Source organism: Oncorhynchus gorbuscha, linkage group LG13 (assembly GCF_021184085.1).
Source record: "Oncorhynchus gorbuscha isolate QuinsamMale2020 ecotype Even-year linkage group LG13, OgorEven_v1.0, whole genome shotgun sequence".
NCBI lineage: Eukaryota > Metazoa > Chordata > Actinopteri > Salmoniformes > Salmonidae > Oncorhynchus > Oncorhynchus gorbuscha.
The window spans coordinates 94,895,262-94,908,809 of record NC_060185.1 but is presented as its reverse complement, the minus strand read 5'-3'; the positions used below and the strand labels follow the sequence as shown (position 1 = coordinate 94,908,809).

The 13,548-nt window shown below is 41.7% G+C and overlaps 1 protein-coding gene across 1 annotated transcript; it reads left to right on the top strand.

Annotated features, from left to right (window-relative positions):
• The first annotated feature begins 9,469 nt into the window (after positions 1-9,469).
• LOC123992404 (vegetative cell wall protein gp1-like) lies at positions 9,470-11,350 on the top strand. Its single transcript, XM_046293545.1, has 2 exons — positions 9,470-9,492; positions 10,585-11,350. Exons 1-2 carry the CDS (start codon positions 9,470-9,472, stop codon positions 11,348-11,350), a joined length of 789 nt encoding a protein of 262 aa, XP_046149501.1.
• The last annotated feature ends 2,198 nt before the right edge of the window (positions 11,351-13,548 follow it).

Genomic DNA, 13,548 nt, shown 5'->3' with positions numbered 1-13,548 from the left:
CGGCTGGTCTGCAACTACCGCTGTTAATCCATACAGCTGCTCTATCAAGTTCAATGAAAGAACCCAAAATGTCTGTCCTTTCTAAGAATAAAACAATCAAACCTACTGCGTTATTGTTTTTCTGTAACGATCTCGATGTTAGACTCACATTACATTCTTGATGTTGTGAAAATAGTGCAGATATTATGAAGAAGTGTATTGTGATTTCTAACGTGGTCTGTATGTAACCTGACTGTGATTATAGTTGATGGTGTTGTAACCTGATTGTGATTATAGTTGATGGTGTTGTAACCTGATTGTGATTATAGTTGATGGTGTTGTAACCTGACTGTGATTATAGTTGATGGTGTTGTAACCTGACTGTGATTATAGTTGATGGTGTTGTAACCTGATTGTGATTATAGTTGATGGTGATGTAACCTGATAGTGGTTAATGACAGTAGAATATACTTCTATTTGTGTTGCAACGTGTCTTTCGTTTTGAATGTGTGCAGTAACATGTCATAGTATAGAGCCTCTGCCGTCAGATCCACCCTTGACAGCGACACGCTCTGCTTGCCACAGGGTCACGGCATTATCCATTTAGATCCAGCATGAACAATGCTTTTCTAACAAAACGTTAACTTGTGATGCAGTCGGTAGCTTTTACCACTTTAATTGCAGTAGGTACATTTTACAACTTGTGATGCAGTAGGTACTTTTATAACATTAATTGCAGTAGGTAGCTTTCACAATTTGTGATGCAGTAGGTAGCTTTTACTACTTTAATTGTAGTAGGTAGCTTTTACAACTTGAGACACAGTAGGTAGCTTTTAAAACTTGTGATGCAGTAGGTAGCGTTTACAACTTGTGATGCAGTAGGTAGCTTTTACAACTTTAATTGCAGTAGGTATCTTTTACAACTTTAATTACAGTAGGTACCTTTTACAACTTGTGATGCAGTAGGTAGCTTTTACAACTTTAATTGCAGTAGGTACCTTTTACAACTTTAATTACAGTAGGTACCTTTTACAACTTGTGATGCAGTAGGTAGCTTTTACAACTTTAATTGCAGTAGGTACCTTTTACAACTTTAATTATAGTAGGTACCTTTTACAACTTGTGATGCAGTAGGTAGCTTTCACAACTTGTGATGGAGTAGGTAGCTTTTACAACTTTAATTGCAGTAGGTAGCTTTTACAACTTGAAATGCAGTAGGTCGCTTTCATTACTTTAATTGCAGTAGGTGTTACGTGTGCTCCCTCTCAGGCGTATATGTTACCAGGTTGCTATTATGGCGCACACCTGTCAGCAGCGTTACACGTAGAATGACGACTCAACAAATGGAAGCATCAGGGAGTGTTTTTTTTGTGTGTGTTGGGGGTGATGTCGTGTCCGGGTGCTGGAGCTGGTTTGTAGGCTCCCATCTGTGCGCACGATACACTCCCATGCATCTGTGGGCTCGATACACTCCCATGCATCTGTGGGCTCGATTACACTCCCATTCATCTGTGGGCTCGATACACTCCCATGCATCTGTGGGCTCGATACACTCCCATGCATCTGTGGGCTCGATACACTCCCATGCATCTGTGGGCTCGATACACTCCCATGCATCTGTGGGCTCAATACACTCCCATGCATCTGTGGGCTCGATACACTCCCATGCATCTGTGGGCTCGATACACTCCCATGCATCTGTGGGCTCGATACACCCCCATGCATTTGTGGGCTCGATACACTCCCATGCTTTCACCTGGTGAACAGGTTCCTGTGCCTCGACCGAGGCAACCGGGGAGGTCTCAGCCGGTTCATCAGGTTTCTGCGCCTCAGCGGAGGTGACCGGTTCGGATCCCCGGGATAGTCCCTTTAGTTGGCATCCTGCGACTGGAGCCGAACACGCCGGGGAGTGGGTACTGTCACTTATGCTCTCTCTCCAGTCCTCTCCTGATCCCCGGGATCGTCATCTTGGTCGGTGTTCTGGAGACGCGCGTCGGGGAGTGGGTACTGTCACTTATGCTCTCTCTCTGGTGCTCTAGGTCATCATGATTCCGTGCCTCAGCCAGATCGACCGGTCCGCTCCTGTTCCCCGGGATCGTCATCTTGGTCGTTGTTCTGCGTCTGGAGACGCGCGTCGGGGAAGGGGGGTACTGACACATGTGCAACCCTCTCCTACCTCTAGGTCACCAGGCTGCTCGTTATGGCACACACCTGTCACCAGTGTTACATGCATAATGACACTCACCTGGACTCTAATCACCTCCTTGATTACCTGCCCTTTATATGTCACTCCCTTTGGTTGGGACATGTAACAAGTCGTCGTTGTTCCTGTTTCATGTCGGTGCGGCTGTTCCTGTTTCTTGTTTTGTTCATTTATTAATTAAAGGTATTCACTTCCTGAACTTGCTTCCTCACTCTCAGTGTACATGGCTACTGTATGTTTGCAGTAGACACCTTGTATTACTTGTATTTGCAGGAGAGCTGTGAGAGAACATATTTCCACAATTGAAAAAAAATACATAAAAAATTCAACTATTGTTGAGTGAATGTATGGTGGTACCCCTTTTGGTATAATTTATTAAAAAGGTGCAGTGCCATTCTCATTGATGTATAACAAAGGGATGGTAATGTCATTTTCATTTCACTGGTGCTGCGTTTGAACGTGAATTCATTAACTCTCTGTTCATGGCGAAATGTAATGGCTATAGTGCCACTGAAGTTTTATATTTTGAGCAAATCCCTAATACTTGGCCTGATGTCCTTCATCTTTAACATAATACATGTTACTGCTATGTATGGAATCTCAGTAAAAATGTCCCACAATAAAATGTGTATGGCGCAACCATAATTTATATCGATTGGTCTAAATGTTAATGTCTTTAGAGCCGAGAAATCTGATATTTCAGCATTAAACCAGCGAAAAAGCATTTAACATTGTAATGATATTTACCAACAGCTGTTAATCAGATGTTTCCCTGGGGGCAACCAGTCTACTTTTTGCCCCAGTTGGTGTCTTTATTGATTTACTCAACAACAACAAAAATCGACAAAAATTGAAATCTGTAGAGATGTTCCTTAATGATATTTTCGTCTTTAAAGGGCAAACAAAGCCAACATTGCCCCATTAGATGCATTATATTACATACATAGGAACAATAGCCATCTAAAACCCTTTGCTACTAAAACAATTCCCCTCGTTAACAGATTAATTTATAAGAATCTATTAATCCAAAATTTGCACACAAAAAAATTCCCCAACTACATTTAGGTCATATAGTTGTGAAACATAACTGTAAGCCGATGGGGCCTAACCATTGATGAAGAATTATGGGTTTATTCTTATTGGTTATAACATGAAAGCCTTGATAACTTCTTTCCCAAAAATCACCAGTGTTTCATCAAGGAGGGACGTATTTATGTACGTTAGCTGTGCATGGTGCTATGTTAGCGGCTGTTCCCATAATTGTTTCATTAAAACCAGTTGCTTTGTGTTTCCTAGAGTAATTAAGCAGTTGGAATTTTACATTACACTAGTGAAAATTAACAAAGAGCACATCTGGGTGTCCCATAGGTTTAGTCATTAAAAAGCCCATTATTTTTCAAATTACTTTCTCAATCTTTCTGCCCCTCTAATCCTAAGGTATTTCCCCATGGATACTTGCTGTTCCTGTTTTTTGAATGACTCCTTTAGGGAAGTTAGCATTTAGAGATCGTATGGCCTTTTCTGGCTGCTCCTCTGTGCAGTGAACCCTATTTTCACTGGCAACAATGATGGTTAGGGAACTGACAATCGCCAGACTTTTAGGTGTCAGTGACAAACCATTTGGGGCCCATTTAAAGTAGGCTACTCAGTCCTTGCCATTATCTACCTCTGCCTGGTGTACTTAATTACATCTCATTCATTCTGACTTCAGAAGTTTAATACAAGCATTTGTAACCACTTATTTGTAATATCTTATGGCTGAAAATCTGATTCAGGGAATCACCTGCTGTCAATACATTGGAAGTTTCCTGTCAGTTCTGACGCTGTAACGTCTGCTTGTGTATAGAGTCGAAGCTTTACACACTAAAACATGGTGGGTTCCTCAAGGGCTCTTTGGGAAGGGAGGTGTTTTTTCATGTGGAACCATACTGACCGAAAAACACTTTCAGCCCTCCAATGTTCTTTTGCAGTTCAATAAAAGTGTTCTTTCCACTTTTAGTGATAATGAAAATGTAGAGACGTTGGATCGTTACAATTTATTCTGGGGGGCGTGGTTTGCTCACAGCTCTTTTTTTGTGCAACCGTGAGTGATAGTGTCATTCCAGTTTATCTAATATGTTGTGTCATAACAGTTACATGTTTTATAAGACTAAAGCCAGTGATGGTGTCTTGTGAAAGACTCAGCTATGGCCTTGTGTCAATTGAGAACGGTTGAGTAAGTCAGTAGTTCTTAATTCCCTCCTCAGAGACCCCCAGCCATTCCAGACCTAGCACACCTGATTCAACTAGTTAATCAACACAGTAATAAAACTTATGGAATTTTAACAATATATTATGGCTATTAAACCAGAATAAATAATTAAAACTTGATGGTTCTACAAATTAGGAAAGGGTTCTTTAAAGAACCTTAGGAAAGTGTTCTTTATAGAAGCTTAGGAAAGTGTTCTTTATAGAACCTTAGGAAAGTGTTCTTTATAGAACCTTAGGAAAGTGTTCTTTATAGCATTATGCAGGTTCCATTTAGAACCTTATGTGAATGGTTCTTTATAAAACATTTTTAAAAAATGTTCTGTGAAAATAGGGTTCTGCGAAAAAAGGGTTCCGTTATGGTTAAAAGCCAACAAACCCTTATTTGGCACTATATAGAACAATTAGCCCTTAGTGTGTTGAACCGCTGGGGTGCATGACACTTGTGGAGACAGTGAGTACCCGGCATTGAGGAATATAACAAGACATTCAGGTCTTATTCTGTACACCATGTCCATCCTAAGAAGAAAAATAACATGAATGCATACCAGACTGAGTATCTACAAGGTCTATGCTATCAATACACGAGTAGTCCTTTGTTGCTGTGTGGAAAAGCACTTGTTTTCCATCTGTGCCTCTGAGACGGAAATTCTTATGAACACAACAGTTACTGATGAAATTACTTTTTAAATCTGCTTTCATTCGGACACACACACACACACACACACACACACACACACACACACACACACACACACACACACACACACACACACACACACACACACACACACACACACACACACACACACACACACACACACACACACACACACACACACACACACACACCCCATGCTGGAACACAGCTATTCCACTTGAATGGTTGCCATGACAACAACCATGTTTGTTTGTTTTCCTGGCCACATGGGGTGTTAACCTCAAACAAAATAATCATGTCTTTGTACTGACGCCTATACATTGTTGAATGTTGGTGTATTGTTTTAGCTTATTATGAGTAGAACAAGATGTGACTTATTTTAAATAGCCTCAGACACAGATACAAAGCGTCGGCCCATCTTTTAGGACAGTTTACTTTGAAAGGAAAAATGTGTTACACTGTCAGTCAATTTAGCAAATAAAAAGGATCTTGAATGTTCGGCTTATGGACTACATGTTGAGAGTTATGTACAAGCTGCATATTGTAAAGAAAATAAATAAAGAAATATGTATAAATACAGGATGTAGATGTATAGAACAATAGTAGGACGAATAGTAAATAATAACATGTTTATTATGCTTATTGTGACGTTGGATCAGCTGCAGTTTAAGGTCATGTATGTATAAAGCTTACCTGTAGATGGTTCACACCTCCCGGCCAAGTACCACAATTTCCTCCAAATACCCTTCCCCTCCAAAGTATTGCACGAAATAAGGCAATCGTGTCATCTTAAGTGGTTTCCCAATCTCACATATTTCACCTCTTCAGAGTAGGTCCTCAAAGTGTAGGATAATGTAGCAGCGCATGTCTCTTAAAAATGCTCAAAGAGTACAAAATATATTGGATAAATTATTTACAGACACCACCAGCAGGAAACTTTCTGAGGCTTTGCAACAGTGGTGGTGGAGTAGAGGGGGTGCTGTGTGGGGTGTGTGTGGGGGGGGGTTATCTTTCATCCATCCAGGGACCCTTGACAGCGGTTGCTTTCATAAGAGCAGAGCCATAGGAGATAACAGAGTGAGTGGTTCAGACCATCCTGCCCAGCCTGTCTCCCCATGATACTTCTTTATCCTTTTAGGTGATGGGCTGACCTCTAAGAGTTGTGCCGGTGAGGGGGTCCTCATTAATACAACTTTAAACCCTCCTGGCTGATTCCTCCTATTTTCTTGATGCCTGTGACCTTTCTAAGGATGCAGCCTAGAACGGGTGATATCAAACAGAGCCCTCTGTGGCAGCTCTTTGAGTTGGGAGAATAGAGGAGTGTGAAGATTAGCAATGGATCCTGTTTGGTTTAGTAATAAAATAACATATCATGGTGTGTGTTTCATTATTTTCACGGTACCAGTCTGAAAAAAATCAATAGGAGTGGGGGGGGGGGGTGGGGGGCTAGCCTAAACGTCAGGTAGATTTTATCTTGTGGCCAGCTTGTGTGAGCATGGCTATTGTGTCATAGTTTCCGCTTTGAATTAGGAAATTGTTATTATATTGTTTTCTGAACAAATTAAATTACAACTTTTGCCCTGTGGAAAATGAAAAGAAGAGTGAAAAATTGATTTTATCGACCAGGTCCTTTTCAAAAAATCTCCAAGGGCCCAAGGGTTTCATATTGTACGGGCGGAAACCATCCCCAATGTGTACAGTAGCTTCATATTGTATAGGGGGAAACGAACCCCACTGTGCACAGTAGCTTCATATTGTATAGGGGGAAACGAACCCCAATGTGTACAGTAGCATTCACCTGGGTGATGCACTGTGGCCATATTTCCCCAGAACACACTTACAGCTAGCTACATATTGGCGATCACAGTGAGTGGAGAGATGAGGAGAGATGGAGAGACACAACGGAAAAATACACATTGGACTCAAATAACAGGCCATCGTCAACGATTACAGGGGTCATCATCAGGTTATCCATCGCTACGATGGAATTTCATGACTATTGGGTATGTGGAGAGAAAAGACAACAATCCGGCCATCCTAAACCAAAATTCCCTCCAAATTCAATAGCAAAAAAATAATTCTGTAGGTAGTTTTAAAAGATGTAAGGTAATTCAAAGTCATTACCTTCCCTCCAACATTTAAATTCATATTTCACTCGTTCTTTTTTTATCATTTACCGTTATTTTCATCCACTATCAATATCGAAACCCTCCCGGTTCAAATACCTCTAAACTGCCCTTGATAAGCAGTATCTAGCAATGATTCCCAGCAGTTTGATCAGACCAATTACATGAACTACATATGTGTTTTTATTATGAATCAATTGATTGAAGTGTATCCTGGTCCACAGGTCAGATATGAGGTAAAACGACCTCTTTACGTAAGGCCATGAGTGTGTTAAACTATTTCACCCGTTCTCTGACCCTCAGATACGCAACTCAAATCTCTTGGCACGGCACTGTTCAGTTTAAGCCTCAGTAATGATAATAACAGATGCCCTTTAACTAACCGTAGTCACGTACAGGCAGACGTCCACACACCCTTATTAAAGGATCCGTCCGTGTAGAGATCCCGCAAAATACTAGACATTCGACTTAATACATTAATGTCAACTGATGTTTTATTAATTCCTTAAGGAAATGGAAGCTTTAAGCCACAATTGAATCATTGACTCTAATTATGGTGTGATTAACGGTATGGTAATTGCCAACCCATCCGAACATAACTCAGAAACAATGTATCATATGGGGGGGGGGGGGGGTGCTATCAAATGAATGTAGCTAATTGAAATCCCACTCCAGAACTTAAATTAGATCAAAATATAACCTTTTTGGAAGCCATACCAAAAATACAATTTTATGGAATTCCTTAAAAAGGATGGATACAAAATTCATGAAAATGATCTTCAACTTTGTATACCTGTTGCCCTTGGTGATTTAGGAACGGACGGTAGGAGGAATACACAGGGAAGACAACAACAACAAAAATAGCACATAAAATACTGTAAGTAGAGCACAACATTAAAGCTGACGATCAGTAAAAAGAGAAGGATTTTGTTCTCGTACATATCTTAATAACAAGGCTGAAGGGAGAAAAGCAGGCAGGACAAATTGGCCTTAGAAGACATCACAAACCAGAGTAGACTGGCCCCTGAAGCTCTCTTGTTTAGGAGTGGTGTTTAATCCCATCAACATTCCACCTGTAATTTCTCCCTTATGGTGAATAACTGATATGGATTAAACAATTAAGACACTTTTCTCCCCATGACTCCTGGCAGAACCTTCCATCTTGAAGGACTTGCATTTCAATTTAAATTGCCCCAAAATATGAATCAGTTTTACTTCCCTGTACAATTAAAAGTGGCATAGCATGTAAGATTATCTATAATTAAAAATGACTGCTGGGGTGTCTGGTGCCTCTAATGCAGCTTGTCCTTTGTTGTTTTGTTATACTTCCGAAACAATAGTGACTTTTCTATGTGTCCCCATATTCTGGTTAAAATAATATATCATGTACTTCCCTGTAGTATTTTAGGGATTTCTAAAAACACATTAAAAGTAGTAACCTTGAAGGGTTGCATATGACTTTGAAATGTTTTTTTGGGTCGGATATATCAAGGGTCTCTGTGTAGCAGTGCTGATCAAGGATCAGGTCCCCGCCTGTACATGTAATCTTATTCATTGAGTTCTAAAATGCAAAACTGATCCTAGATCAGAACTCATACACTGAGACGCTTGATACATACATACAGCCCCTGGTGTACATGTATTTACTGGACAACCATGGATCACCTATGGCACGGCTCTACTCTGTTCTTTGTTAGAGGCACAGCTCAACTCCATTAACATGTATAGCGTGTACTAGTTCTGTGGTGATTTAAAGAGCCGAGACAATAGCCAAAAGCATGACTGCTTCAGCAATTTCAGCAGAAGAGAAGGAAGGGAGGAAGGGTTGGAAGGAGAGAGGAAGGAAGGACACCCATGTGTGTTAAGGTTAATTGGATGACCATATCCATCTCAATTAAAGCTTTAGACTTTTAGCTTTCCCCCAAGTAAGGGCGGAAATTGAAATCCGTTACAGATGGTCCTTCCTGAGGGAATACTCCCCAAAAATTGGTGGGAGATAATATAACCATGGTAAAGCTCTGTAATTTCCTAAATAAACTTTAAAGTTCCTACTAGTAGGAATGTAAGGTGAAATGTTTGTTTTAACATGTTTTTTTTCCTTCAATAACAGACAGTTAAATAAATGGTTAAAACTAGAATAAACTGAAATGTACAGTGATTCTAATACGTTGGATAATGTGAAGAAAAAAAAAATGAAAAAATGGTGTAGACTATGCAGCCTTATCCAAAGCATGAATATGGATCATTACAAATATGGCTGTGCAGCATCCCCATCGGTACAGAGTGACAAAGATCAATAACATAATTGCTGTGTTATTTGACTGTCACGATCCGGAGCTACCGTGTAATTTATTATAACGCTATTTTCAGCCCATAGCAATTATTGTCTCTTTTTGTTGTAATCACAGTTTAATTACCATTATTGATGTGATTCCAATCCATCATAAAGTTTTGTGATTTAATTTATATTCTAAATGATCACTTTCATTGCTGATTTCCCTTCGTCAAAAGCCATTGAGACAGTATTAGTATAGGCTGTGATATTCAATTAATCCTGTTCATTTAACACACTCTGTTTCTAGATGAGATTACAGCTGTGAAAGCATCTGGTATTGATGGCTTAATTGTTATGTCTTGTATCTTTTATCCAAGAATCTGGTCTGGCTAAGAGGGTCTTATGAAAATTGTCTAATTGTTTGAAATCATTTATGCTACTCACTAGTCGCGACTAATTATCCCAATAGGAATTAGATGCTTTTGTTTGGATCACAGTGTGTGAGACCAGTAGTGGCCTTGCCATTTCCAAGCACCAGTGAAACTGAAATGAAACTGTAACTCTCATTCCATGAGTGCATCCCAAATGACAGCCTGTTCCCCCCATATAGTGCACAATTTACGACCAAAGCCCTATGGAGTAATAGTGCCCTGTGTTGTCCAGATCAAAGTAGTGCACTATAAAGGGAATATTGTGCCATTTGGGACACACTCTAGGTCAGAAGCAAAAGGGATGTTTCTATTTAATTCTGGATGGATTTCAGTGACATTACACCAAACCAATGCCCCATGATCCTAACAACTAATTTTTTTCTCTTTTGCGACATCTTCATATGCCATCAAAATAGTCTGAGTTTTGGTTTCTAGGCACGCACACAATGGCAAGCACCATCTCCCAGCCACATCACCCCAGCCCCATCCCCCTAGTCACATCACCCCAGCCCCATCAACCTAGCCCGATCAACCAAGCCCCATCATCCCAACCAGATCACCCCAGCCCCATCACCCCAACCACATCATCCCAGCCCCATCTCCCCAGCACTATCTCCCAGCCACATCACCCCAGCCCCATCACCCTAATCACTTCACCCCAGCCTCATCAACCTAGCCCCATCACCCCAACCAGATCACCCCAGCCCCATCGCCCTAGTCACATCACCCCAGCCAGATCACCCCAGCCCCATAACCGCAGCCCCATTACCCCAGCCCCATGACCCTAACCAGATCACCCCAACCAGATCATCCCAGCCCCATCACCCCAGTCACATCACCCCAACCAGATCACCCCAGCCCCATCACCCCAGCCCCATCACCCCAGCCCTATCTCCCCAGGCCCATCTCCCCAGGCCCATCACCCCAGCCCCATCTCCCCAGGCCCATCACCCCAGCCTCATCACCCCAGCCCTATCTTCCCAGCCCCATCACCCCAGCCCCATCTCCCCAGCCCCATCTCCCCAACCCCATCACCCCAGCCCCATCATCCCAGCCCCATCTCCCCAGCCCCATCTCCCCAACCCCATCACCCCAGCCCCATCTCCCCAGCCCCATCTCCCCAGCCCCATTTCCCCAACCCCATCACCCCAGCCCCATCTCCCCAGCCCCATCTCCCCAACCCCATCACCCCAGCCCCATCTCCCCAGCCCCATCTCCCCAGCCCCATCTCCCCAGCCCCATCACCCCAGCCCCATCATCCCAGTCACATCTCCCAAGCCCCATCTCCCCAGCCCCATCTCCCCAACCCCATCACCCCAGCCCCATCATCCCAGTCACATCTCCCAAGCCCCATCTCCCCAGCCCCATCACCCCAACCCTGTCACCAGTCTCTCTCCATCCCCTGCCCTCATCCAGCACCAACTATAAGGGAATTAATTTCCCTCGGCAGTCTGGCTCATCTATTGCCACAAACATTGTCAGGACTGCAGTCACATCATGTTGACACAGTGCAGAATCAGTTCCCCTTGTCTGCATTGTTCCAGTGGCACAAAGAAAATGAAAAGGACAGGGGGAGGCCTATTGGGAAATGGCACATTATTTCAGAATCCGCTGTTAACCTCATGTTGTCGTTAGCAGGAGACATTCTCCTCCAGTAAAAGAGTCTCGATACTTTAATCAAAGGCATTTGTTCTCTGTACATGCTCCACTCTCTGTAAACAGAAATCGAAACGGATGTAAGGACTAACTCGTTCCATTCCCTCAGAGACACCTTTAAAGACATAAGTTGCACTGGGCGGCCTCACTGCACCTACAGTAGATCTCTCAGATGTCCAGAACAGTAAATTCAATGGACACACAGCTATCCCATCCCATCTAGCCCATCTGTTCAATGGTTTTGCAATGATACATTTGCATGAGTGTAACCTTAATAATACATTTTTATTTATTCTAGTGTAATTCCAGATGATGACGGAACCATGAGGAGGAGAAAGGTTAGCGTTGGTGAGTGCGGACATGGAGACGACGATGGAGGGAAAAAAACGCCCCAGGGAATATGCAGTGGCACGAAATCAATTGAATTCGCTGGCAGGTTAGAAATTATTTTCAAAGGGGGACTTATTAATGATAGTCAATCCCCATAATTGGAATTGTCTCTCTATGCAAATATCAAAAGGCATGTATGCACTGGGGTAGTCAATGACTGTTGGTGTTGGACAATCCCTTTTTTCAGGGGTGATGCAGGAAAAATAATCAAGGTTTAGTCAGGTAGCACTTGGGCATTTTCATTTGCATGTTGGGTTCAGTTGTGTTGTTATGAGGTGAGGAAGAGAAATCATATTTACATGTTGGGTTCAGTTGTGTTATGAGGTGATGAAGATAAATCATATTTACATGTTGGGTTCAGTTGTGGTGTTATGAGATGAGGAAGAGAAATCATATCTACATGTTGGGTTCAGTTGTGTTGTTATGAGATGAGAGAAATCATATTTACATGTTGGGTTCAGTTGTGTTGTTATGAGGTGAGGAAGAGAAATCATATCTACATGTTGGGTTCAGTTGTGTTGTTATGAGATGAGGAAGAGAAATCATATTTACATGTTGAGTTCAGTTGTGTTGTTATGAGATGAGGAAGAGAAATCATATTTACATGTTGGGTTCAGTTGTGTTGTTATGAGATGAGGAAGAGAAATCATATCTACATGTTGGGTTCAGTTGTGTTGTTATGAGGTGAGGAAGAGAAATCATATCTACATGTTGGGTTCAGTTGTGTTGTAATGAGATGAGGAAGAGAAATCATATCTACATGTTGGGTTCAGTTGTGTTGTAATGAGATGAGGAAGAGAAATCATATCTACATGTTGGGTTCAGTTGTGTTGTTATGAGGTGAGGAAGAGAAATCATATCTACATGTTGGGTTCAGTTGTGTTGTTATGAGATGAGGAAGAGAAATCATATCTACATGTTGGGTTCAGTTGTGTTGTTATGAGATGAGGAAGAGAAATCATATCTACATGTTGGGTTCAGTTGTGTTGTTATGAGATGAGGAAGAGAAATCATATCTACATGTTGGGTTCAGTTGTGTTGTTATGAGATGAGGAAGAGAAATCATATCTACATGTTGGGTTCAGTTGTGTTGTTATGAGATGAGGAAGAGAAATCATATCTACATGTTGGGTTCAGTTGTGTTGTTATGAGATGAGGAAGAGAAATCATATCTACATGTTGGGTTCAGTTGTGTTGTTATGAGATGAGGAAGAGAAATCATATCTACATGTTGGGTTCAGTTGTGTTGTTATGAGGTGAGGAAGAGAAATCATATCTACATGTTGGGTTCAGTTGTGTTGTTATGAGATGAGGAAGAGAAATCATATCTACATGTTGGGTTCAGTTGTGTTGTTATGAGGTGAGGAAGAGAAATCATATCTACATGTTGGGTTCAGTTGTGTTATGAGGTGAGGAAGAGAAATCATATCTACATGTTGGGTTCAGTTGTGTTGTTATGAGATGAGGAAGAGAAATCATATCTACATGTTGGGTTCAGTTGTGTTGTTATGAGATGAGGAAGAGAAATCATATCTACATGTTGGGTTCAGTTGTGTTGTTATGAGATGAGGAAGAGAAAT

Excerpts from the sequence above, each read along its gene's own strand:
- LOC123992404 (XM_046293545.1), top strand. The coding sequence starts at position 9,470 with ATGGCTGTGCAGCATCCCCATCG. Across the intron at positions 9,493-10,584 it reads GCTGTGCAGCATCCCCATCG|CCTCATCAACCTAGCCCCAT; the intron begins GTACAGAGTGAC and ends ACTTCACCCCAG.